Source organism: Cebus imitator, unplaced genomic scaffold (genome assembly GCF_001604975.1).
Source record: "Cebus imitator isolate Cc_AM_T3 unplaced genomic scaffold, Cebus_imitator-1.0 Scaffold49, whole genome shotgun sequence".
Lineage (NCBI taxonomy): Eukaryota > Metazoa > Chordata > Mammalia > Primates > Cebidae > Cebus > Cebus imitator.
In genome coordinates, this window is record NW_016107364.1 from 5,890,419 (window position 1) to 5,915,425 (window position 25,007).

Genomic DNA, 25,007 nt, shown 5'->3' on the forward strand with positions numbered 1-25,007 from the left:
GAGATTGAAAAGTAGCAAATCTCTGACTCATTGAAAATTTCCTGACATTCCACCCATAAGGTTCCTCATCATCTCCCTGACCTTATATTGGGGTGTCCCAGGATCCAGTGTGAGGGTTCCTTTTCTTCCTACACGCACTCTCTTGGAGATCCAATCTGGTCTCGGGTTTTAAATAACATCTATTACATGCAAATCTTTCCCCAGAACTCTTATTCTTCCTCTTCATGTCTCAGTGTCAGCAAGTCCCAAATTGACACGAACCCTCCTGATCTTCATCCCCAAACTTACTCCTCTTAGACTTCCCCTTTGCAATGAATGGCAATCCCATCCATCCTTCTGAATTCTTAGTATAAAAACCCTGGAGTGATGCTTGATTCCTCTCTCTCTCTCTCAAACCCCACATCCGTATCCAAATCCTATTAAATCTAATTTCAAAGTATATCCAGAATCCAATCCCATCCCACCCCCTCCACTGCCACTACTATGATCCAAGCGACCTCTCTCCTTACTGCCATTGCCTCCTAACTGCTTTTCTTCCTTTCCCGGTCCCCTTCCGTCCATTCTCAGCACAGCAGACTGGATGCACCTTTAACACTTTCATAGCTTATCCGACCTAACCCTGTCTGGCTCTCTTTAACTCCTCGGCCTCAAGGAGCCAGCTCTTTCCTGCTCTGCTGCAGCCAGCTGGTGCCCCTCCTGCCCTGGCCTTTGTACGATTCCCTCTCTCATAACACACGTTCTCCCCCGAGACACGCACAAGGCTGCCCACTGTCATCGTTTTCATGTCTATCTCAAATGTCCCCTTCTCCATGAGGCCTTCCTGACCACACGATCAAACGTAACGACCTCTCCCTGGCACGCCCGTCTCCCTAACCTACTTAATTCTTCTCCAATGCACCTATCACCATCTGCCACACTAAGATTTTGCACATTTATCTTGCTTACCTGTTTCTCTCAAACTCCCTAGGAAAATGTGCGTCCCAGGCGGACCGGGAATGCTGCTTGCTTAGTGCTCTAGCAGCGGCCCCTAGAAATGCGTCTGTACACGGTAGGCGCTTACTGCATTTGCTCCCACGAGCTTGCACCATGCTTCTGCTCAACACCAGGCATTAAGATGTTCCAGTTATGGAGATTCCGCACCACTAAAGGAACTGGAGAAGCTGTCAAGTCGGGCATGAGAATTTGAGGGGAAATGTGCGGAGGTGAGAGGCCAGGGCGCCCCTGAGCAGCACGCAGTCCGTCCGGGCTTCAGCACCGGCAGCTTCCCGGCAGTCATTCGTGTTCGCTGATCCAGCTTTCCCGCCTTCGAGGGCGGCCAGAACCTTGTGCCCCGTCCCAACCACGCTAGCTGGGGCTGAGAGAAGCTCTCAGGGAATCACTGGGTCCTACAAGGCCGGCTTTGGTGGACTCCTGCGTTGGCGGGAAAAGTTGACATTCATTGCGTGCTAGGACGCAAGGCTTGCAGGGCATGCTGGGATACCACCGGGGATGCTGGGAGAGCGCAGGGCACGCTGGGAGAACACAGGGCACGCTGGGAGAGCACGGGACACGCTGAGAGAGCGCAGGGCACGCTGGGAGAGCGCAGGGCACGCTGGGAGAGGCAGGGCACGCTGGGAGAGCACGGGGCACGCTGGGAGAGCACGGGACACGCCGAGATTGTCTCCTGAGGGCCGCGAGGAGGGTGCGAGGGACACGTTGAGGAAGGTGGGGCACGCTGGGCAAGCTGGGAGCCAGGGGCGTTTCCCGAGGGCCGCGAGGAGGGAGTTGCCGCACGCGGGTTCTCAGTCGATGCCCCGCGGAGGCCAGGAGGCTTGGCCTGGGGCCGCAGCTGCTTGGAGGAGGCCGAGTGGAAGCGAAGGAGGCCGCGGAGGCCCTGCCGCCCACCCGCCCTTTCCTCCGCCTGAGGAGAAGCCAGTGGGCGTTGGAAGCGTTGCCTTCCCAGTTGTCAGGCGGTTTTCCCGATTCTCTTCCACACGCTTGGGGAGGCGCAGGTCAGGGCTGTTCTGAGCGCGGGATCCCAGTACCTGTGCCCTGAGGGCGTTGGTTTGGATCACGAAAAAAATGTCTTCATCTCCAAAGACCCATGAGCCCCAGTTGTTCTGGCATTTTATGTACTGGAAGTTTATAGAATCACCTTTTAAAACGGATTTAGCAGAACAAAGACCTTAGATTCGTTTCCACTCATGTCCGTGACTGTGGACACAGCCAGGCCGGGAGAGGGTGGGCGCTTGCCTGGGGGCCGCCCTGAACCCCGCGCCCAGGCTGATTTTTAGGAAGGGTCCCGTGGGCAGAGGCCAGTGGGGCTCCCGATGGGGCCACGGTCCCAAGGCTTCGCGCCGCACTGCACGCGCCGGGCGCTCCCAGGGCGTGGTCCTTGGGGGTTCTGCGAGTCCTCGCGTGCGGAATTGTGTGGGTTCCCGTTGTGCGCTCCTAGCACTTGTTCCTTGCCCTGCTGGGGATTCGGAACAAGGATGAAATCCCGGGACAGGAACGTAGTGCAGCGACCCTCTGGACAGGATGTTCATAGCGCATCCGTAGATGTTAACAAGGCTTGGCCAGGCTTTGAGCTTCACAATATACTTCTTTACAGCCTAGCCAAAGAAAACTACACCCTTTTTGAATCTGAAAATTTTGCTAACTAGGAACTCACAAAATTAAAAAATAGTAGTGATTCTAATAAATCCATGCTTATCCCTGATCAGATCACTCTTGTTTACATACAATTTTCCAATCCGTGAGTATTTGAAGATCGGCAAAACGGGAGGACTTGCACCCAGGAACTTTTCAGTGACCCGGAATTTACCTTTCTACTATAATTTAAAGGAAAAATGAAATCGGCTGGGTGCAGTGGCTCACGCCTGTAATCCCAGCACTTTGGGAGGCAGAGGTGGGTGGATTGTTTGAGCCCAGGAGTTCAAACCAGCCTGACCAACATGGCAAAATCCCGTCTCTACTAAAACACAAATATTAGCCGTGTGTGGGGGCACACACCTGTAATCCCAGCTGCTCTGGAGGCTGAGGCATGAGAACCTCTTGAACCCCGGAGGCGGAGGTTGCAATGAGCCAAGATAGCGTTCACTGCACTCCAGCCAGGGTGACCGAGCAAAACTTGGTCTCAAAAAGCAAAAGAAAAAGAAAGTAATTTTAGTTGGAAATGTGTGTTAGAAATGAAGGTAACAGCCCACAAACTTTCACCCACGTCTTTGTCCTATTTTCTTTAAAATATGTATTTGTCCTGAGCCAACCATAATCAGCCTTTTGCCATATATTTTACCCTGATCATTATTGATGCTATCTACTAGAAAACTTCAGGTGAAGAGAATTAAAAGTGTGAAGTCAGCAGTGTTTACCTTGGAACTTGGTACCTTTTTTTTTTTTTTTTCACTTTTCAAAACGTAGAATAAGAAAGGGAGTATTTTTATTTTTCATGAAACCAGGAATCATCTTAATTCATCAACATCTCGTATGAATTTGTGTTAACCATTTTAAGAGTACTTCCATTTTTAAAAGAACCATCTTGTTCTCTCATGATGAAAATTTCAAACGCTGTGATGCTAGAATGAGGAAGATATGTTGGAGCCAAAGGGCATTACCAGTGTTCCTCAGATGACACCACAAACTCATTTCAGTGATTAGAAGGCTACTCACACTGCACATTCCTGGGCCAGTATGTTATTCCTTCTTAAAAAGAAAAAACATATTGATGTTGAAAAGTTGGAAGTAACTAGAGTCCAGCTTACTTTTCCCCCATGTGTTTGTACATGCTAGAGTACTGAAGGTTCCCTAGGTTGCTTTGCTTTTATATTCCAGTTTTCATTTCTGTAGTAAAACATAATGTAGACTTCAAAGGTATACCTTGTGAATTATCAACTGTGCACTGTGCCTCCAATAGAATTTTAAAGCTGGGTAACTTAGTGGAAACAAAAACTACACAACAATTTAGAGATTTCAGTGAACACTTTCTTTTGTGTACAATGAAAAATGATATATTCCTCAACCTTGAAGTGCTTTACAGAAAAATCTGAAACAACAGAAGACTTTGCTATACACTTTGACTTTTAAAAAATAATAATAATGTTATTTCGATTTTCAAGATAGAGTTTTGCTCTTGTTGCCCAGGCTGCAGTGCGATGGCATGATCTCAGCTCACTGCAACCTCCGCCTCCTGAGTTCAAGTGATTCTCCTGCCTCAGCCTCCTTAGTAGCTGGGATTACAGGCATGTGCCACCATGCCCCGCTAGTTTTGTATTTTTAGTAGAGACGGGGTTTCTCCATGTTGGTCTGGCTGGTCTTGACCTCAGTTGATCTGCCCACCTTGGCCTACCAAAGTGCTGGGATTACAGACGTAAGTCACTACACCCAGCCAAAAAATAATTATTTTATAGAAAAGGGAGTGATGAAAATATTCTAAAATGTATTGCAGTGATGGTTGCACAACTCTGAATACAGTAAAAAACAGTGGATTGTACATATTAAATGGGTTTTATGTTATGTGAACTGTATCTTGGTAAAACTTGTACCCAAAATCGTAGAAAATCATTGGAAGATCTTAAAGGTAAATAGCAGTGATACATAACTGCTGAAGTTTGCAAACTAACTTGTTTCTATGATTCTACTCTAACACAGTATCAAATATTGTTTGCTGACTTGGTATTAGAACTCTATTGGTAAGATAATTTACTACCTTTTTTTTTTTTTTTTGCTGTTTAGTTTTAAAGGTCTGATTTCTGAGACAGTCAAGAGGAAAATATGAATAATTCTAGGCAGCAGTCTCTGTTCTTCATCACACTTCCAGATTTAAACAAACTCTGTGCCGTCCGAATAATACTGAGTAATAAAATGGCAGATACTGAGATTAGGACTACACAAATGAAGATGTGCAGGTAAAAAATATATCTTATAACTAAGACTTTTAAAACTTAAGACCTATAAAAGCTGTCTTAGAGGAATTTTCTATACAGCAAAATACTCACTCAATTTGTGTTTATAATTTTAAAATAAAGGCAGTCAATTTTGTTTTAACCAGGTATATTGGATTACATTTAAGGAGGGACTTAAAATACTTGCAATAGAATATCTCCCTCTTGAGTTTTTATATTTGTGACCTCTTACATGCTTTTTAAAAGTTTAAAATCTCCACAGACATTCATGAATTAAATCAGGCTCCCAAAAACTTAGAGATCCTAATTAATCCATATTTATGGAATACCTACTGTTTATGGGGCACTTAGAAATAATATAAACATTTTAGATTAGTATAGTTTCTTAATTCTCAAGTCAGTATGAGACACTGAGGAGTATTTCTCTAGGATCTGTCTCAAAATATCTGATCCCTCATAGTCTTTGAAAAACAGCTTAGAGGGCTGGGCGCAGTGGCTCATGCCTGTAATCCCAGCACTTTGGAAGGCCAAGGCAGGCAGATCATGAGGTCAGGAGTTCGAGACCAGCCTGGCCAACATGGTGAAACCCTGTCTACTAAAAATACAAAAAATTAGCCAGGCATGGTGGCAGGCGCCTGTAATCCCAGCTAGTCGGAAGGCTGAGGCAGGAGAATCGCTTGAACCTGGGAGTTGGAGGTTGCAGTGAGCCGAGACTGTGCCACTGTACTCCAGCCTGGGCAACAGAGCAAGATGCCATCTCAAAAAAAGAAAAAAAGAAAAAAGAAAGAAAAACAGCTTAGAGAAGCCTAAAGTATAATTCCATGATTCTGTGATTAAATTGTTTGAGGCACTCAAAGGAAGAGTCATAGAATACATGAGAAGATTATGTATTTAAATGGACTACTTAGAGAAGAACAAACAACTAGAAGATGGCCAGGGGCAAGGAATAAGAAAGCCACTTTTGGGATGTCCTTCATTTTCCTCTTATTTACAAAGTTTTTCTTTTCCCCATTGCATATCTTCCCACCCAAGGGCATCACCCTTCCTGCTAAAGTATAATTTGATACCTATTAAGGACAATCTGTGACTCCTTTTGGAAATACTAAACTAGGTGGAAAACCTAAAGTGAGGTTTTTCTTCTGTTTGCCCTCAAATTGAAGGTGGCCATGCCCACAGAGTGGGGTTATCTTAACTCACCCTCCCAGTAATTGACAGCCAGTCTTGAATAAAGAGAGCAGAGCCCTCTCTGTTAACATCTGGCTGTGTCAGATAACGGCAGGCCTTGCCAAAGCAAGTACCTGATCCACCTGGGTTCCAACAAATATGAAGCCACCAGAAACAGATTGGCCCATGTTGCTTTTTAAAGTAACCCCATACACATCCTAATGGTTATTTTGTTTCTTTGATGATTAGTACCATTGAAGGTTTTCAGATTTCCAATTGTATTCTTTGTGTGTTTTTCCTATCTTTCCCTTGAACCTTGAAATTTAATTATTAATGGTAATTTGATTGTGATGATGTTTGTTGTTCATTTGGCTGTTGAAACCACTACCCAGTTCTTTCTGGCTTGGGAAGAATTTCCTTTTTGAAGGAAAAGAATTTAGTCAGTGGTTCTATATATTTAAGTGGTTGATAACTTCACTGACAGGTGAATCCTTAGACTTTTGCCTCTAGTTCCCCCTACCCACCCCGCCCTTTTTTTTTAACAAGGAAAAACGGAAGAAATAGGAGTTAAAAGAGAGATTCTTTACAAGGAAAAATGGAAGAAATAGGAGTTAAAAGAGAGAGTGTTTAGATGTCTTCAAGTATATAGGGCAAAAATTGAATTCTAAAATATTAGATTAACAGATGAAAGAGGTTGGGAAATTTAGATGCAGGGACAAGGTCTCATATTAGTATTAGTATCTAAAACTTCCTAATTATTTTAATTCAAATATTGGCTGCGTACCTAAACCTACACTGTTCAAGGTGCTATGCTAAGTATGGGGAAAGAAAGTCTCTAACACGATTGTTGCCTAGGAGAAACTTAACATTTTAACTAACCAAATGTTTAAAATGTTCCAATAAAGTAAAAACCGACAGTGAGTACATTTGTCTGTTTTGACACTATAAAGAATTACCTGAGACTGGATAATTTATGAAGAAAGGAGGTTTAATAGACTCACAGTTCCATAAGCTTAACAGGAAGCATGGCTGGAGAACTCAGGAAACTTACATTCATGGCGGAAGTCTGAAGGAGAAGCAAGCACCTTCTTCTAATGGCAGCAAGAGAGAGAGTTGAGGGTAGGAAGTGCTACATACTTTTAAACAAGATCTGATCAGAACTCACTACCACAAGAATAGCAGAGGGTAAATCCACCCCCATGATCCAATCACCTCCTGTCAGTTATCTCCTCCAACACTGGGGATTATAATTCAACATGAGATTTGGGTGGGAACATAGAACCAAACCATCCATATCCGTGAGCAAGTTCACTTTGTAATATATTTCATCTCCACAGGCAGTTGCTGTTTTTGCATGAAGATATTCTTACATCACCTGTGTCTGGAATATTAAACCAAATTTGGGTGGTGATGTCGGTTAGTATTTTAACATTTTTTTGAAATATTACTAGTTGAGAACAATGTTGACAAATAATAATTTAGGTATGATAGCTAAAGTTGTTTATGAGGATTAATTGATTAATCACAATGTGTTACAGGTTAATTGGATTATTGACTAACATTGATATGCCTGATGTTTAAAATCCATTTTTGTGGTTCTAATTTAACATTTATTTTTCTCATTATTAATGCTAAGATAAAGACTAGTGATTAATAAAACATGCTACAATATGATTTTTAAAATAGCATGGGCTTGATACATTTTATCATATTTTATTTAGACTAAAAGGAAAAAGTTTGACGTTTCAATGAATCTCCTCCTGTTTTTAAAGAACTTGAATCAACGTTTCTTCTAATAGAACATTTTATTTAAAAATATTTTTACACTTAAAAATTTAAAATTAGTATTAGAAACATTTCCCAATTCTATATGTAACTGGGAATATAATGAAGTGCCAAAAATCTTTTGAAAAAAATATATTATCCTGAGATTTTCATCAACAATCTTTCTGGAAACTCTGTTTCTCTGATATTTTAATTCCCCAGAATCCAGTGAAATCAACATTTATTAACAATGCTGACAAATAATCTAAAAGTTCTTTTATTTTTCTCCTGGGTCTAGGTTATATGTCCATCTTGTCTTTTTTTTTCTTTTCTTTTTTCTTTTATTTTCTCCTCTCCTCTCCCTCCCTGTCTCCCTCTCCCTTTCTCTCTCCTTCTTTCCATCTTTCATTCCTTCCTCCCTCCCTTCCTCTCTCCTTCTTTCCTTCTTTCATTCCTTCCTCCCTCCCTTCCTCAATTTTTTCCACTCTCCCTCCCTCCCTCTATTTTATATATTATTTTATTTTATTCTTTTAGATAGGGTCTGACTCTGTTTCCCTGGCTGGAATGCAGTTGCTCCATCTTGACTTACTGCAACTTCCACCTCCCAGGCTGAAGCAATCCTCCTATATCAGCCTCTCAAGTATCTGGGACTGCAGGTGCACACCACCATGCCCAGTTAATTTTTTTGTATTTTTTGTAGAGAGAGGGTTTCACTGTGTTTCCTGGGCTGGTCTTGAACTCCTGAGCTCAAGCAATCCTCCTTGGCCTCTCAAAGTGCTTGGATTACAGGCGTGAGCCACATGCACAGCCATATTTTCTTAATATAGTTTTTGTTAAAGACAAGCTTTTGGTGAACAAGGAAATTAATATCTCTTATTTGTATCTTTTTCTACCCGAATATCTTTATGGAGCAACGACATTATTTTAGAGTACTAGTAAATTCAAGTATGTGAATTTTAGCAAGGGTGATAAGAGGAAAGTAGCTATCTGTTTTTTAAAAATGTATTGCTTTCTTACAAAGGTATTCTGTAAAAAAAATGATGTTTAAAGTAGAAAATGGGATTACATACATACTATTTTGAAACTTGCCATTCATTTCCCCTTAAACAACCTTTCCTGGATATCTTTCCATGTCAGTATATGTATCTTCCTTATTTTTAAGGCTGAGAAATATTTCATTGTATGGATATATAGTAATTTACTTAATACTTTCCAGTGCACATCTGAGTTTGTGCTGTTACAGTGTTTCAGAAAGCATCATTGAAATTGTATCACTTATTTGTCTGATAGTTTCTGTCTGTTACATTTTTAGAGGTAGATTGTAATACACTTTAAACTATAATATAGATACTGCTAAATTGCTGTCTCAAAAGCTTTTTGCTGGACTGCATGTTACCAAAGGGTCTGGGAGAAAACCTATTTTCCCATACCCTCATGAACACTGTAGATATTCACGACTTTAAATAATTGTCAGTCTGTTAGGTTACAAATAATATTTTCCTTTAATTTGTATTCCTTTTATTAATGAGTTGGAGCACTTAGGCCTTTTGAACATGGTCTTCCATTTATGTCCATTTTCCTTATGTATGCCTAGGAGTTCTATGTTAAGAAAGGTGTTAAATATTTATTTACAAAATTTATTGGCCTTTTCCTTTATATAAATAATGGGGTCATGCCACTCCCAGAAAGGCTTTCCTCACTTTGAAAATGTGCCCACAGATTCCAGTTCAGGGAGAGAATGATCATCACTTCTGCAAGGCACAGAGGCTAATTAGATGATGGCCTGATTCTTTGCCCTCTGCAGAATAATGCCTAAAATCTTTCCTTGTTGCATTATTTAATTACATACTTATGTTAAGTCCTTTTTATAAATGTGGACTTTTGTTACAGATACCATTTTATAGAGCAAGAAAACTTAATGCCTATGTTGAAAAATATGGAGCTAAGGTAAGTGTTAAAAGTGATATTAATAGCATATGTTGTTAATATTGATAATGTATTTAACCCCTTTTGTAAACAAACAAAAACTGGAGAATCTTTCTCATATATATTGTTATGTGTGTGAAAGAACCCAACAAATTTTTTCCAATAATTATTATGTGCACATTTAATTTTTAAAATTAATTTGGTATTATACAAATACAGATATTCTCTTGGTTTCATGTGTGCCCATGTAAGTATGTATTTTCTGGAGTTGTGGCAGACCAGGTCTCCCTAACCCAGGCCTCCATTACAACTGTCCCAGCACTGACTGAGTAGCAAGGTTAAACTTTAAAAGCTAGTTGAGCCTGTGCCCTTTTACAAAGGCTGGAATGTAACAAAGACCCCACCAAGAGTTTTGCCTAGGCTTTTCCTGGGCCTTGAAGCATGACAAGATAATGAAGGAATTCTTAACAGGACTCTTTTAGGATGAAACAAGTTTTATCGGGAGTCGGAAGAAACTCCCCAGGCCTCCACAAACAAATTTATTGGGGTCTAAAGGAACTCCCCAAACCTTTATGATTTAGCAGGAGACAAGATACAGGTAATCGCCCCAGCACCTAGACCCATTTAGATTAAGTAAACTTACTGAGGCTCCAAAAGAAGGTCTTCATGACTCAGACCTTAGTTATAGATTAAAAGAAATTAACTACTTATGTCTTTAGATAAATGCAGACTTACACGTAGACATGTAGCTTAGAAGGTATATAACCTCTGGAAAACTTTGTAATTTTGAGTTGGTCTGGTAATAACTTCCAGGCCTTCTGCCTGTAACCAGTTGCAGAAAATAAAAACTCTCTTTCTTTCCAGTTCATCTGCACCTTGTTATTGGGTCACAAGAAATAGCATCCTGACCCTCAGTTTGGCCTGGGAACAGAGTGAACAGTAATGACTATTGCAAGTTTGTTCTCATTTGGATTTGTCTGTGTAGAGCAGAATATGAAGTAATGATCAAGGGTTTTAACACAGAACTCCCAAGATTTAGACTTATTGGCCAAGGTAAGCAGGTAGTATTTGGCCGTGAAAGCATGACAATAGTAGTGGTTTTGAAGTGATATATTTTAACACTTCTTTAACTTTAGAACCAGATATGATTAGCTCGAGCAATGACTACATCTTTATGTGGAATAGCCCAATTTGTTGGATGGTGATCTAAATGAGCAGTCATTTCCTATTAATATACGCACACAGCTGTTGCTCTAAACTTGCCCATATTTTGCCGTTTAATATTTTTAGATGGAGATCCCACAAAGAGTAATTCCTGTAATTCTTCAGAACTGCCTTTCATATTCATTCACGGCTAGACTTGCTCCAGCCTGGAATAGAACTGGCCATCTATTGATACAAGGTAACTTTATCATTTTAGTCATTGGGGATTTCTGAACTAGATTACTTCTATTATGTGTGTATTAGTCTGTTCTCATGCTGCTAATACAGACATACTGGAGACTGGGTAATTTATAAAGGAAAGAGGCTTAATGGATTCACAATTCCACATAGCTGGGGAGGCCTCACAGTCATGGCAAAAGATGAAGGAAGTGCAAAGGGACATCTTACATGGCAGCAGGCAAAAGACCATGTTCATGAGAACTCCCCTTTATAAAACCAGCAGATCTCATGAGGCTTATTCACTATCACAAAAACAGCACAGGAAAGCCACACCCCCATGATTCAGTTACCTCCTACTGGGTCCCTCTCACAACATGTGGGAATTATGGGAGCTACAATTCGAGATTCAGGTGGGGACACAGCCAAACCATATCAATGTGCATCTGTCCTTAATTTTAAGATATATAACTTTTAGAGAATAATTCTTGAAACTGACCCACCTAAGCAATCTCAAGCAAGCCCACAACAACATAAATGTCATTTCTTTACTTTGGGATTATATACACACTCCTGCTGATGTTTCTTTAAAAAATTATTATATAATACTTGATACTTAGGAATAAATATAAATTATGAAGCAGTATGATAAAATGAACACAATACTGTTAAAACTGAGAAGCTATCCTGAATTTTTGTTGAAGTCTGATTGTTTTCTAAATATAGCAGGAAATAGATACTTAGGGGAAGAATTGGATGTTTCCGTCCTTTTAATTGAAGAGATACTTTTTGAATGATTATATTTTTTCTCTGAGCTGTCATCAGATATTCCTTTATATAACAATTGTGTTTTAAAGTATTTTCTTTAGCTTTGATAATTTCACATCAAGCATAGTTATAAATATCAAACATAATTATTTATGAGTTGTAGTAATATGGCATATTCTATGAATTTTTTTTAAGGAAGAGATTTTCTTTCTCAGATGGGAAAACAAAGTGCTGTTGGTGAGTAAAAATGCATAAGTCAATAGATAATATAATTCATAGTTTTTAAAGAAAACAGTATCATATGCTGGGCATGGTGGTGCACGCCTGTAATCCCAACACTTTGGGAGACTGAGGTAGGTAGATTGCTTGAGCCACAAGTTGAAGACCAGCTTGGGCAACATGATGAGACTCCATCTCTACAAAAAAATTTTTTTAAGTTAGCCAGGTATGATGGCACATGCCTGTAGTCCCAGCTACTTAGGAGACGGAGGTGGAGGGCCACTTGAGTTCAGGCTGCATGCAGTAAGCCATGATTGCGCCACTGCACTACTCCAGCCTAGATGACAGAGCAAGACCCTATTTCAAAAAAAAAAAAAAAGAATAAAAATAACTAAATCATTGGGTTGTTATAATTATTGATTAATTAGGAATTAGGTTGTATAATACCTTAATCAGATATTATTGTAATCAGAATTTCACCTGGGAAATCACTTCTTGTTCAAAATGTACATTCTAGACTATATGAGAAAAATTCATCTTAATTGGAAAAAGCCATGTTTTTATTTTCTCTACTTCAAGAAAATCATGACCATGAAGGAGTTTAATTCTGCAGGTGTTTATATGTATAGTTTCCAGAATCATGTATCATCAAAAATTCTTTAGTACTGATGTAAGTCAAAGCTTTATTTATTATAAGAATAGGATTATTTTTCTCCTTAAAAAATTGTAAAAAGAGACACAGATGATCTAAAGTATACAGTTTAGTATATGGCTTAATCTAGTTCTTTCATTGATTTGCATGGTTATATTTCAGATAGACACTTCCCTAAACAGTAGTCCAGAGATAGCAGATAGATGAGAATCCTGAGCCACCACCACTACATTAATAATGTAGACATTATTAATCAATCATGATAGCGTTTCATATCATTTGGGCATAGCCTTAAAATCCTGAGCTGTAATCTAAAACTGTTAGATCTGAGTTGACTTTCTAGCTGAAGCCTGTTTGCTCTCCTTGCACTAGTTTTATGTTTAAGTTGTATAGTATCAGTCAGTGTGCCCTAGCTCTAGGTGAATGGGTTCATTACCTACATCTAGTTTCATCATCAAACACTGTCATGAGACTATAGCTGTAGGGATTAAAAATAACAGTTTAGAAGAGGAAAATTCCTCACTCCTGTGTTAGGATTTTTTTTTTAACTTTTACTGAAATTAATACACTATGACAAATTTTAAGTGTATAGCTCATTTAATTTTAACAAACTAAACATATTCTTGTAACCATTCTCAGATTGAGAAACAACATTAAGAGTACCCCAGAACCCGCCTCATGTTTTTTTCATGTACTAACCCTTCCCAAAGTCAACACCATCCTGACATTTCAGAATTAGTTTTCTTTATGAAAAAGAAAGGCAAAGACTTCAAGGCTCTAGGAGTTCTGGAATCTGCCAGTATATTTGAAGATATTTGTTAGTAAAAGACTACTCAAATCAGAAACGTGGTGTGATACCTCTTTAGATTACAGAAGAGGACAATCTCTTTATTTTTATATATAGGTCAGATTTGTATAAGGTATTTCTTGGATTTTCCTCTTAACTGTGGGGTGTCTCATTTTTCTTGTTGTAACCTTGCCTGTGACCTGCACCCCACACACATTCATGCTGTTTCATACCTTTGTCCTCTTTTAGATGTCTCATCTCTAAACTGCCAAATATTAAGTGGTTATTATTTGAATTTTACCATGTATGGAAAAAAATCTGTTCTTGTTTTTGACTTGAATAAGTTTCTTTTGTTTCTAAAATACTTAATTTAGTAGTTTGGAGTAATAATTCCAATTAGCTCACAGTTAAATGTTTTATTTTCAGTATTAAACATCAACGTAACAGAAACTCAAGTTTGTCTAAGTATAGAAGCTTGCACAATCAGACTACCACCACCTGAGGTACCACATATTGTGATTTATATACTTTACTGTATTTGCTATATACTTTTTATGTTTGTTATTGTTACTAATATGGATTAGGTTTTAATTTTTAACATGAAGGGTGGTAGGGAGGTTTTTATTATCAAAATCTGTATTATTAAATGCTTGATATATTTATATTGTTCTAAATCTGCTTCCCCAAAGAAAATATTATTCTGTCCATTTAACACAGGTCTTCACATTATTCCTTTGTTTAAAACTTTTTTAAGGTGCTGAGACTCTCTACAACCTATTCTGTCTTAACACCCACTTCATGCCTCTTATTTACCTCCAAATGTAAAAAGAATGATTTCAGCTCATTAATTTCATATTAATTCCCCTGCCCTTGACGTTCTGGTGGAATTTTTTTGCATCTGTTTTTTACACATAACACTTTCTGTCTTCTTAGTAGAAGGATATGTCTTTTATTTTGTCAATTCCATAGCACCTAGCATAGAACCTTATGTGCTAGTGTCATTCAATGTTATTTTCTTTCCTCTAGGCCAGTAGTTCTCAATGGAAGCAATTGAGGGCAGGGAAATGAATGATTGGCTCCTTATGAGAAATAATTATGTCTAATTTTGGCTGTCACAATGGGAGAAGGATGGTGTTGCTACTGGTATCTAGTGGGTAGAGGCCAGAGAAGGGATACTACTGCATATCCTTCCCTGCACAGGACAGTAATCTTATCCCCACCCACAGAATTATTCGTCAATAGTGGTGAGGTTGAGAAACCCCAGGCATAGGACAAATGACCCTTCCTTTGCTTAGAATGCCCCTCTGATTGGCTGTACACATTCTGCTCATGTTTTAAAGCCCAGCTCAAATGCTACTCCTCCATTTATTTCCATTTAATTTTTTGATTACCTCTTATGTGGATAAGTAACAAAGGACAATTGATAAGTCAAAGATGAATAGGATCTACTTTTCTGCCCTGGAGAATGATATAAGCCAGTAGGGAAGTTGACCTGCATATAAATAACTGGAATGGGTAACATGACATGTATATCTTGGACTGATGAGGAGCCTTCCCAAGGTTCCATATCCTGTGTGATTGCCCACCCTCATTTAAACCCTCATACTCTCCTGTACCATACTGTCATTGTTTTCTGTCACTTAGAATATCTGAAATTGGGTAATTTGTAAAGAAAATGAATTCATTTATTACACTTATAGAGACTAAAATGTCCAAGGCCAAGGGGCCATATCTGGTGAGGACCTTCTTGCTGTTGCAGACTCTGTTGAGTCCTGAGGTGGCGCACGGCATCACATAGCAAGAGGGCTGGGTGTGGAAGCTGAGATTTGTCTTCCTCTTATAAAGCTACCAGTCCTACTCCCAAGACAAACCATTAATTCATTAACCTTCTAATCCACTAATCCATGAATGGATTAATCCATTCATGAGGGCAAATCCCTCATGACCCAATCACCTGTTAAATGCTTCACATCGCCGGATGCTGTGGCTATAATCCCAACACTTTGGAAGGCCAAGGCAGGCAAATCACGAGGTCAGGAGTTCAAGACCAGCCTGGCCAATATGGTGAACCCCATCTCTACTAAAAATACAAAAATTAGCTGGGCATGGTGGCACATTCCTGTAATCCCAGCTACTCTGGAGGCTGAGGCAGGAGAATTGCTTGAACCAGGACCTGGAAGGCAGAGGTTGCAGTGAGCCAAGATTGTACCTCTACACTCCAGCGTGGGCTACAGAGTGAGACTCCATCTCAAAAAAAAAAAAGAAGAAAAAGAAGAAAAAGAAAAAGAAAAAAAAAGTCCCATATCTTAATACTGTCACATTGTGGATTAAATTTCAAAATTAGTTTTGGAGGGGACACATATTCAAATGGTATTTATACTGACATACTTATTTCTATTTTTATAATTATACTAAGTTTATACCTCTGATTTCCTTTGAAGAAGCATCATGAAGACTAATATTGTGACTTACTGACCTTTGAATTTTCTAGAGATGATACTTCGGTATTCTACACCTGAGTTTGAACCAAATTATAGATTGACAGAGGAGTAAGACATAAATAGAGATCAGAATGTCACCTTTATTACTAGAGTGAGATTATAATTTATCCTCAAAACAGGATGCTTCTGAGAGTGAAAGGGACACTAACCTGATGGGATGCTGGCCCCACATGCACAAACTGGAATATAGAGTCATGCTGTTCATTACTGGAAAGGAAAAACAGCTCTTGGAGGACATGGCTTATCTGAACCTTAGAGTGATGCAGACTTATCCACCCTCTTATTGCAGTATTGGAAAAACCACAGGCCTCTCTTGGGAGACCAGGCACTGGTTCTGATATGTCAAAGAGAGTGCCTAACACCACTCTCTGCCATCAGGCCAGCTCCCAAGAGGAAGGGGAGGAGGTGAGCCAGCATGCCTGGTTATTCATCCCAATTTTACCTTCTGTATTAGTCCATTCTCATGCTGCTATGAAGAAATACCCCAAACTGGGTAATTTATAAAGGAAAGAGGTTTAATTGACTCACAGTTCCTCATGGCTGGGAAGGCCTCTGGAAACTTACAGTCATGGTGGGAGAAAAGTGCCCAGCAAAGGGGGAAAAGCCCTTTATAAAACCATCAGATATTGCAAGAACTCACTATCACAAGAACAGCATGAGGGTAACTGCCCTCATGAATAAATTAACTTCCACTGGGTCCCTCCTATAACATGGATGGGATTATGGAAACTACAGTTCAAGATGAGATTTGGGTGGCAGTGCAGCCAAACCATGTCACCATCCATCTGCTCTAGGGAAGAATGAATGATGGAGCAGAGTGATTCCAGGAATATGTGTTAATAGAGCTTTCTGGGCATGGAAGGAAACATCAAAAATGGGGCAGACACATTCCTCTCCTCTATTCAACATTATGCACTCAACATGCACTTGTTAAATTAAATCAATTCTCTAAATTATGATTGTTCATCAGTTTCTCTGAGTCTCACTTTTGCTTATGTTTTTTATATGGCATCTTACATATTCTGACTGCTATAAAAATTAGTTTCATATATACCTATGTTCCCACTAAACTGTAATCTTTTGGAGATTCTGTGTACTGTCTTATTCAATTTTTATTCCCCATGGAGCCTAAAAGATAATTGCATTTAATTTTCCTTTTATTAAAATCTGGCATTGGTTAACATAACCAAAAAGTTATACCAGATTTAAATAAAAGTCATTTAAAATGACTCAGGTTTATTTTGCCAAGGTTGATGACATGCCCAGGGAAAAGAAACACAAGTTACAACAGGATCTGTGCCCTGTGCTTTCTCCAAAGAGGGTTTTGAGGACTTCAGTATTTAAAGGGAAAAGAAAAAGCAGAAGGGGAAAGAGGAAGGGGAAAAAGGAGGAGGGTAGACAATGAGGCAAGTAAGTGAATCTACATTATACACATGAAAAGAGGGGTAGAGGAAAGGCCAGTTATGCATTTCTGTCACCCAGTAAATCTACATTTACAGTAATAATCTGAACTAAGCTATCTGGGAACAAAAGGAAGGCAGGGTTTTTTCATTTGTTTTTTGTTTCTGTGTGAGTCACTTCCCAAGCTTAATGTTTCCTTTGGCATAGTAAGTTTGGGGTTCTGAGATTCTGGTTACTTTCTTTCATAGTTATTAAGTCAGGTTGGCGGAGGGGATTAAGGGTGAAGAGGTGAGAAGGAGGATGTTTCTGGTTTCTCTTTCCTCCAGTTTTTTGTTTGCTTTCATTCCTTTTTTCAAAAATTTGCCATGGTCTCCATTGACTATAAGACGCAATCTCAGCTGTTTACCATGACACACAAGGTTTTCAGCAAGCTGATTCAAACTCACCTTACCTACAGCGTCACCTCCCATTACTGCTCTCCAGGCAGCCAAACTATGAATCATTTCCGAAAGATGGTTTGGTCTTTCATCCCTCCATATCCTTGCTCACACTGTTGTCTAAGCCTGTCATTCCCTTTCTCCTGCTCATCTTTCAAGGCTTATCTCAGACATCACCCCTCTGAGGAATTCCCCAGCTCCCAAGTCTCATCTCTGTTGGTGCTCCCCTGCCATGTTTATCACATGCTATCTATGCAAATATCTCATTAAACTGAGAAGTCCTGGAGGAAAGGGTCTGTGTCTTATTAATCTTTCTATCACAGGAGCCTACCTTAGTGCCTGCCACACACTTTCGTAAACATTTATGGAATGAATGGAGCATTAACTGGAGTGAAAGACTAATTTATTTTTTGAAATAGGTGACTTTTGTTTCTAAATTCTTTTTAATTCCTTTGGGCTAGAGATTGGAGTACTTTATAAAATCCTGACTTTTGATCCTATTTAGACAAATTTTAAAGCAGATTTCAGCCTTATCTTTACAATTTAGAGATCAAAAAATTTAAGAGGTAATTGAAACAGTAATTTACTCATTTCTTAAATTTTAGACTATGTTAAACTTTAAAATAATACTTTCCTGAAAGTAATTAAATGTTTTGAAGGGAATTTAAACGCACAAATTGCCATTTTACTGTTTGGTGCATTGAGATTATAATTGAATCCACAGTTACATAAGGGATATATTTCAGAAAAGCATTATGTAACCTTAAACTATTTGTCTTGAAATATAATTATATGGAAAATTTGGGAGACGAGTGCCTCGAAACAAATTTCTATTTATTTCATAGATAGATATTTATTGGGTACTATTATGTATATGTGCCAAGCGCTGATGGAAAACATTTTTTTCTCCCAGAATTTTTTGTCTAGGTCAGAAGAAAGAAGAGCATGCACACATAAAACTTACCAGAAGAAGGGAACATTTACTGAGGACTAGTTAATATTCACATACCCAGAAAATTCAGTGTAGGCTTAGAATCACATTAAAGCTCTCAGATCTGTACTAACAAACAGTGCTTCTTTGGTATGTTACTTACTCTTGCAGAATCTCCATTTTTCTTATAAATTGGAAATAATGATATCTACCATCTAGGGTTATAAGGAGGGTAGTGGAGTAAAGTACATTAAGGGCTTAGCATACTACTGACACCGAATAGAGGTTCAAAAATAATAGCTATTGTTATTATTTTATAGGTAAGTAAATTAAGACACAAAGCAGTTAAATAAGTCGCTCTGGGTCGTAAAGGTAGTAAGTAAGAGGTTCAGGATTTGAGTTTGTCCTTCGACTCTGTTCTTTCTACTATATCATGCTTCCTTCACCTAGCCTTAGGTTTTTTGCTTCAAATTTGCATGTCCCATAGAGCCTTACAGAAATAGATACCTAATATATGTTGAATAAAAATACAATTAAAAATGTTTGGTAATGGAGTATCAAAATTAGTGTTATAGGAACTATGTTACTTTAGTAATTAAAAGAAAAAGAAAATGTCTGAGGGAATCATACGTGAAATCTTTGGAATATTTATACTATTTTTCACCCTTTTCTTGAAATAATTTCCTTTCTTGATTTCTCTGAAACTGATTTTTCTAGAATCTCCTGGAATTCATTGGTGGTTCTTCATTCATTTATCATTTTAAATGTTGCTGTTTCTTAGGGTTCCATTTTCGGCCCTGTTTTCCTGAGTAGGCTCAACCATTTCAGTGGCTTCAGCCTATACAGCAGTACCTCCCAAATATTCTTGTGTAGTTGTAACACTTCTCCCCTCTCTTGGATACTTTCAAATGAATGTATTAATGGCAGTCAGACTCTCTTATGTCTAACACTAAATATATTTATTTGTCAACTTCCCCAGCCCCATATCTGTTCCTCCGGTGTAATTATTTTCATTAGTGGCATCAGCAGCCAATCATTTACCTACCTAAAGACTTCAGAGTCACCCTTGGCTTTTCCTCTTTCTCGTTTTCTCTTTCCAGTTAGTCTTTAATAGACAACTCTAGTCTCTTAAATTGACTCCTTTCTGTCTCCATTTCTGTTACTCTAATTCAGACTCCTTTTTTTTACTTGAACTATTAAACCAGTCTCCATATGGGCCTTGTTTCCGGTTTCTCTCCTTTAAGTTTTTTATTTTTTATTTTTATTTTTTCTTAAAGCCCTGGGAGGAACCTGGGGCCACAAGTGCATTCAAAGTGTCGATGATCAATGTGTCCTGCAATTCACATTAATTCTTGCAGCTAGCTGTGTTCTTCATCAAAGCACGAGCCAAGTGATCCACTGCAAGAGTTGTATCCTTCAAGTTTATTTAATTTTTCCTCACAGTGTCAAGAGAGTTCACTTTCTAAGACAAAGATCCCCAGCCTAAATGTCTTTAGTATTTCAGTATTGCCTAGAAAAAATTAAGTCCAAATTCTTTAGATTGGCATTTTAAGAAGAAAGTAATATTTATACTGCTTTTCAGTGTGGTTTTGGTCATAGAAGGGCACTTTATAAATATTTGCTAAATAAATAAATACAAAGGGTGAGCATTCGCAGTCTCTTGGGGTATATGGTGAACAGTTGGGTGGTTTGCCAGTCTTTAATCTGTGCTGAGAAAGATCAATGTAAACATTAAGTACTGGTACTATTGAGGTCCCTGCAGCATTTGACCTGAGTCTCTGAATACTGTAGAAAGTACCCAGAAGGATATATACTCAAGCTATATAAGTAAGTGTATGTGAGAACCCATAAACTTTAAACATTCGAACCTGATACCTACCTTCTATGAATTCAATTTTAAGTTCTGTTTTCTCTCAGTTTCTTCATCCCTCTGCAACCAGTCTTATTCATAACCATGCCTGCTCTAACCATGTTTTTATCACACAGTTCAGGCAACTGATCTCTTAAAGACAGTACATCACAGTGCAAGATTTATCTCTTGTGCACAGGAAAATATGTGTCCTTATTCATTCTGCATGTCCTTGCTCTTTTGCCTCACAACATAACTAGCTTATCTTATCTTCCTCTTCCTGCATTCATGTTTTCCTGCTCTTCCTTGTTCCTCTATTTCTGTTAGTCTTAATGAAAGCCATAGGAACTCAGAGAAGGATCAGTCACTGGATGTGGAGAAGATGGGTCTAGATCCAGACAATAGGACCTTATTGATAGGAGTCAGATAAATCAGAGTGGGGGCAATACTTTAAGCAACTATATTGTTAAAATGCTAATGAGTTGTCCAGGCAATAAAAGGTTGTCTAGTTTAGTTGGACTTCCTTGAAAAGTAGTAGGCAGTGAGGTTAGAACATTGTTTCCCAAAAGATGCTACGTGGTTGGTTAAAAATGGGGTAAGGGTTTATGAACCATTCTCTCTAATCTAAATATAGTGTCTTTTCGCCCAAAATTTGATACTTAATTTTTTCACCCTCCTTGAGGTCTCCCTGTGTCTTTGGCTAACTGTAACATTGCCTCTCAGGGAGATTTTCCAGGGTAAGAAAGCTGTAATCGGCAAACTTTTGTAGGTTAAATACAAACTAAAATGCCTTATAGGGAGGAAACTGAAGGAACAGGGAATAAAGTGTTCTAGGAGGCTGGGAGGGATATAAAAGGAGACTGAAGCACTGGCTCTTCTTTTCTCCTCCAAAAGACCAGATAGAAGTATAATTCCCTTAATCATTCTTCATTAAAAAAAAAAAAAAAATCGGCCGGGCGTCGTGGCTTACGCTTGTAATCCAAGCACTTTGGAGGCCAAGGCAGGCGGATCACCTGAGGTCAGGAGTTCAAGACCAGCCTTACCAACATGGTGAAACCCCATCTTTATAAATATATATATATACACACACATACATATATATATATATACACACACACATATATATATATATATACACACATACATATATATATATATACACACACACATATATATATATATATACACACATACATATATATATATACACACATATATATATATACACACACATACATATATATATACACACACACACATATATATATATATATATATAGAAGAAGAAGAAAAGAAAAAAAATCGAGGTTAAAAGCTATTACTTCAAAATATGAATACCTTACTTTGGAAGAGATTCAACTTCCTGCAAAATTAACATAATTAAAAAAAAAAGCCCTGAAAACCAGCTAAAATAACTACAAAATAGGAGTTTGGGCTTGGATGGTAAGATGGAAAGCATGAAATACTTTATATATTGTATAGAGGAGAAGCAGGGTGAGCTGCAACATTGATTACTTATGTAAAGTGGTTATACCTGATTCCATGTAACTTAAGTCTTTAAAAACTACTTTATAACCTACTGTGTATGTAACAGAAATGTATCTTTTAAAATGTCTTGTTTTTTGCTGAATTCTTTGAGGACTTACAAATCTTATTTCTATTAAAAGCTAGAAGAGTTTGAGATTTCCCAGAGGATTATAAAGGACTTTCATACTAACAAGCATGCTGTCATTAAGAGACATTCCATTTTAAGCAACTGGTGCTACGTTTTGCCGAGGTGAGATTTCAATTTGTAGTATCTAAGGTGGGTTCAAAATATAGTTTTCTCTTATTTGCTTTCTTAACATTGACATGTGCAAAAGTATAAACCATTTTGATGAATTTTAAAATACTGAATTATGACTTCACAAAGGCATTGAAACAATATTGTCATATTTACAAAAGTCATGAATTTTCTTTATCAAATTACTAATTGTATTACGTCTTCACATTTTGTTAGATCTAGCTTCAAAAAGGTAATATTTCTAGATTTCTCATTATAAAATGAAAACTGTCAAAATGATATTAATAAAACCTCATAAACTTTACCTAATAATTAATGATTCATTATAATTTGATATGAGCTGAGTTTTAAGTTTGTACTATCTTCAGGAAAAACTAATTTGTTACTAGTATAAGCAGGATTATTGGGATAAAGTTTTAACTTGCTTAGGAAAAAGAACTTTAGTAGCATACACATAATAATTCAATCATCGAAGCCGGGAGGAGGTCGATAGAAAACATGAGTTTAACTCTAATTCATTCAACTCCTAACAGACTTTTCCCTAAAGTCTAACAATTACCTGTAATATCTTTGGGTGGAAAAATGGTAGTCATTATTTTGTGTTTATAATTGGCACATTTTTTACAACAATCTAATTTAGTTTTTTCTAGTACTTCTAGTGGTTAAGATATAACACAAATAAAGGCCATATATGACAAACCCATAGCTGACATCATACTCAACAGTGAAAAATTGAAAGATTTTTTTCTTTAAGATTAGAAACAAGACAAGGATGCCCACTCTCTTCACTTCTGAACATAGTACTAGAAGTCCTAGCTAGAGCAGTTAGGCAAGAGAAAGAAATAAAAAACATCCAACTTGTAAAGGAAGAAGTTAAATTTTTGCTGTATGGAGGTGACATGAATTTATATATAGAAAATCCTAAGGACTCCACAAAAAAACTGTTAGAACTATTAAACAAATTTAGTAAAGTTGTAGGATACAAAATCAACACACAAAAAAGTAGCATTTCTATACACTAGCAACAAACTATCTGAAAAAGAAATCAATAAAAATAATTTTGTCCATAATAGCTACCAAAAACATACTTAGCAATAAATTTAACAACCAAGGAGGTGAAAGACCTCTACACTGAAAACTGCATATCTGTGGAAAAGTACAGATGACAAAAGCAAAAATAGACAAATGCAGTTACATCAAACTGAAAAGCTTCTATATGGCAAAAGAAACAGTCAACAGAGTGAAGAGACAACTTACAGAATGAGAGAAAATATTTGTAAACCCTACATCTGATAAAGAGCTAATATCTAAAATATGCAAGGAACTCAAATAACTCAATAGCAAGAAAACAAATAACCTGATTTTAAAATTGGCAGTGATTTTAAAAGCACTTGAATAACATTTCTCAAAAGAAGATATTTAAGTGACCAACAGGTATATTTAAAAATGCTCAGCACTGATGGAGATATCCAAGATGGCTGACTAGCAGCAGCTCAGGGTTGCAGCTCCCAGTGAAGGTGCAGAGAGTGAGTGGACGCCAGACTTCCAGACGAATTTTTGTTGCCTGCGGACCAGGAGCTTCCCAGCGGAGGAGCCCCACAGGTCACTAGAGCGACTCTTTTGGTTGGTGCGGCTGTTTTGCCTGCGTCCTGGCGCGGCAGTTCTCAGTGCGGAGTATGCGGGACTGGGTGCCCTTTTAGTTGGCGTTTGGAGCTCTGGGAAGGCAGAGTCGCCCATTCAGCTGATTGAAGAGGGAACTGAAGCCGGGAGCCAGATTGGGAGATTCCCCGGGCAGAAAAACGCCACGAATCTCAGCGCTGCTGTTTCAGCTGGCACGGTCACTACATGGGAAATTGCATAGATCTTGGCGCCTTTTCAGCAGGCGACTGGGGACCTGGGAGAGAATTGACCATTCAATTAGGAAAAGAAAAAAAGGGGGCTCCGAGGTGGGGAGCCAGGTGATCCGGCTCGGCTGGTCCCACCCCCACAAAAAAACAGCAATTGGAAGCGCTGATGGCTGAGAGTTTCATAGCAAGCACAGCTGAACCCAGGAAGGTCCAGCTCTGTGGGGGAGGGGTGTCTGCCGAAGGAAAACAAAGAAACAGAAATAACATCACCACCAACAAACTGGATGTCCACTCAGAGACCCAATCTGAAAGTCAGCAATTAAAAAGACGACAGGTGGATAAATCCACAAAGATGGGAAGAAACCAGTGCAAAAAGGCTGAAAACATCCGAAATCAGAATGCCTCTCCTCCTTCAGGGGATTGCAGCTCCTCATCAGCAAGGGAACAAGGCCTGATGGAGAATGAGTGTGATGAATTGTCAGATTCAGGCTTCAGAAGGTGGATAATAAGAAACTTCTGTGAGCTAAAAGAACATGTTCTAACCCAATGCAAAGAAACTAAGAAACATGAAAAAAGGTTTGATGAAATGCTAATGAGAATAGACAATTTAGAGAGGAATATAAGTGAATTAATGGAGTTGAAAATCACAATACGAGAACTTTGCGAAGTATGCACAAGTTTTAGCAGTCGAATTGATCAAGCAGAAGAAAGGATATCG

The 25,007-nt window shown here is 38.5% G+C and overlaps 1 protein-coding gene and 1 pseudogene across 1 annotated transcript in view; one reads left to right on the forward strand and one right to left on the reverse strand.

The window, feature by feature from the left end:
• Positions 1–1,631: 1,631 nt before the first annotated feature.
• Positions 1,632–25,007, forward strand: part of CUNH18orf63 (chromosome unknown C18orf63 homolog) — a 45,045-nt gene continuing 21,669 nt past the window's right edge. The window contains exons 1-8 of the mRNA XM_017527546.2: positions 1,632–1,704; positions 4,719–4,883; positions 7,382–7,460; positions 9,699–9,755; positions 11,025–11,136; positions 12,078–12,119; positions 13,967–14,043; positions 22,327–22,436. Of these exons, the coding sequence (XP_017383035.1) occupies positions 4,750–4,883; positions 7,382–7,460; positions 9,699–9,755; positions 11,025–11,136; positions 12,078–12,119; positions 13,967–14,043; positions 22,327–22,436 (611 nt within the window). The 5' untranslated portion in view covers positions 1,632–1,704; positions 4,719–4,749. The remainder of the gene's footprint in view (positions 1,705–4,718; positions 4,884–7,381; positions 7,461–9,698; positions 9,756–11,024; positions 11,137–12,077; positions 12,120–13,966; positions 14,044–22,326; positions 22,437–25,007) is intronic.
• On the reverse strand, positions 20,076–20,219 carry LOC119471089 (annotated as a pseudogene).